At 41.5% G+C, this 2,372-nt stretch overlaps 1 protein-coding gene across 1 annotated transcript in view; it reads left to right on the forward strand.

Annotated features, from left to right (window-relative positions):
• The first annotated feature begins 439 nt into the window (after positions 1–439).
• LOC118332932 overlaps positions 440–2,372 on the forward strand; it is a 3,033-nt gene continuing 1,100 nt past the window's right edge. The window contains exons 1-2 of the mRNA XM_035668370.1: positions 440–756; positions 1,637–2,371. Of these exons, the coding sequence (XP_035524263.1) occupies positions 440–756; positions 1,637–2,371 (1,052 nt within the window). The remainder of the gene's footprint in view (positions 757–1,636; position 2,372) is intronic.

The raw sequence follows: 2,372 nt of genomic DNA on the forward strand, positions 1-2,372 counted from the left end.
CAAAACTGAACTTCAAACGCTGGCAACAACCGTGGTCGTTCTTAACGAGCGACTCAAACTGACGACCTGCATCCAAATAGTTCAAGAAAGAGTTGAGTCAATTGAAGTAAAACAGAAGGAAATCCAACAGGCTGAGGAAATGCTGCAGAAACATGAACATGACATGAGGAGCAATGAGGAAGAAGTTGATCAGGTTTACAAAGCTGAAGAACCTATCGTTGGTGAAAGGAGTTGGTGGGGCTGTGGGTTGTTATATAAAGAAGCCGTCTCTTGTCCCATCTGTGAGATGACCTGTCAGAGCCCCAGATACAAAATGACCCAAAGTCCACGACGCTCTGCGGTCAGTACAGATGTGCACTGCACCGTATGTCCGAGGCAGTGTCCGGTATCAAAACATTTGCATGACCGCATCTATGTGGAGAAGACAAGGAAAGTTAAAATGGTAGATAAAGACATGAGACAAAAGTATATAAAGAGTAAGGAAGACTATGAGAATATGATAAGCAATCTGGATGAACTACAGAAAGATAAAGATCAGATGTTGGAAGAGTCCTTCCAGCATGTTGTCAGACTGGAGCAGATCGCCCTGAATGCTGATTCACTGTCCACTCTTGTCCACTTGGACTTCCTGATTGAGAAGATGAAGGAGAAGAAAGGAGACACAGAGAAGGTCCAGAAACTGGAAGAGATGAAAAGACAAGTGCATACAGGAACCAGAGCAAACTACCAACTAACAGCAGCTGGTTCTCAAATGAAGTAAGTGTACGAGATCATTGTAAGCACTCAGTGTAGTATAGCCCAGTACACACTGCACACAACAACCTTAATAATGGCGCCTGAATTGGACCAAAAAAAGGTGCCAGTACCCAAATTCAGCACAAACCTAAACACAACAGAACTGTATGCAGGGTTTTAAAAACACACAAGGTTCGAAAGCTGAACTTGCTAAGACAATTTGGGGGCATCAAAAAAGCACCAAGGTAGGTATTTTTAGGCAATTATTTTACAACTTTTATTGTATACCCCTCAAAAAACAACTGTGACCTCAGTGGTGGGTACGGCCTTGCTCACCAGTGGTGGCGGTACTCAGTAAGAAGTAAGGGTACTCGTGGACCAAAATCAGAAGGCCCATTTCAGGCACTGCTTAATAATCAACATTTATTATTGTTATATGATATGTAACTTTCAGAAAACATTCAGTGTGTTATAAAACGTTATAGGTATTTATTTTAAAGAATGCTGAATGGGGAAACATCAAGTAATAGTGCTGCCTTTAATGCTTCCATTGCCTTCTATCTCTTCTCCTAGGCAACACAGCACACAAGTTACAATTTAAATACAAATAAAAACACAATCATCAGGGAAATAAACATCACAGACAAGGTAGGAACTAAATCCAGCTCAAATAAGGCAGCTGCATTTCACAGTTACACAGAGTTTTAATATGGCTTTAATCCTTTCAGTGGGGCTAGATCATTAAGTAAGTTTGAAATGAACGAAGGAAGGAAGTCTAATAAAGTATATACATGAAATTAAACATGTACATGATCTGCTTCTTTTACAGGAATAATTATACAACAAAGCAATATGACAACATAATCTCTAAAAGTAATCTGATCCAGTCCGGATCTCCCAGATGCTACCAGTTACCAACAAAGAAAGAGAATATTGTGTCTACTGTGAGAAGAACGACACTTGGTGAAAGAAATGTGAACAAGAAAAACAAAACCATCTTGCTTGTGGGTGAAACGGAAGAAGGAAAATCTACTCTGATCAACGCTCTGGTCAACTACACCATGGGAGTGGACTGGAAGGACGATGTTTGGTTCGAGATCGTAGAGGACGAGCAGGGAGGTCAGGAATCAGATGTGATCGTGTACCACATCTTTGGTTTTGAAGATAAAACTCTGCCCTACTCTCTGACCGTCATCGACACTCCTGGGTACTGGAGAACCACGGGGACTGAGCGAGACGACATCGTCAGGCAAAGATTATTTGACTTGTTCCGCTCAGAGGACGGAGTCCATGAGATCAATGCAGTGGGTCTGGTGCTGAAAGCGACTGAGAATCGACTCAGTGACAGACTGAGGTACATCTTTGATTCAGTGATGTCTCTGTTTGGAAAAGATATGGAGAAGAACATTGTTGCCCTCATCACTCACTCAAATGGTCTGCCACCTGAAAATGTTCTTCAAGCTCTAGAAGATGCAAACATTAAATATGCTAAAGATGAGGACAATGAGCCGGTTTACTTCATGTTCGACAACTCCCAGAGCACACAGAGAAAAAAGAAAACTGAGTTTGCTTTAAAAAATTCATGGGGCCTAACAGCAGACCAAATCTGCCAATTCACTGACTTCCTGAAAGAAACT

Source organism: Morone saxatilis, unplaced genomic scaffold (assembly GCF_004916995.1).
Source record: "Morone saxatilis isolate NCDOM2014 unplaced genomic scaffold, NCSU_SB_2.0 Contig21, whole genome shotgun sequence".
In the NCBI taxonomy this organism is placed as follows: domain Eukaryota; kingdom Metazoa; phylum Chordata; class Actinopteri; family Moronidae; genus Morone; species Morone saxatilis.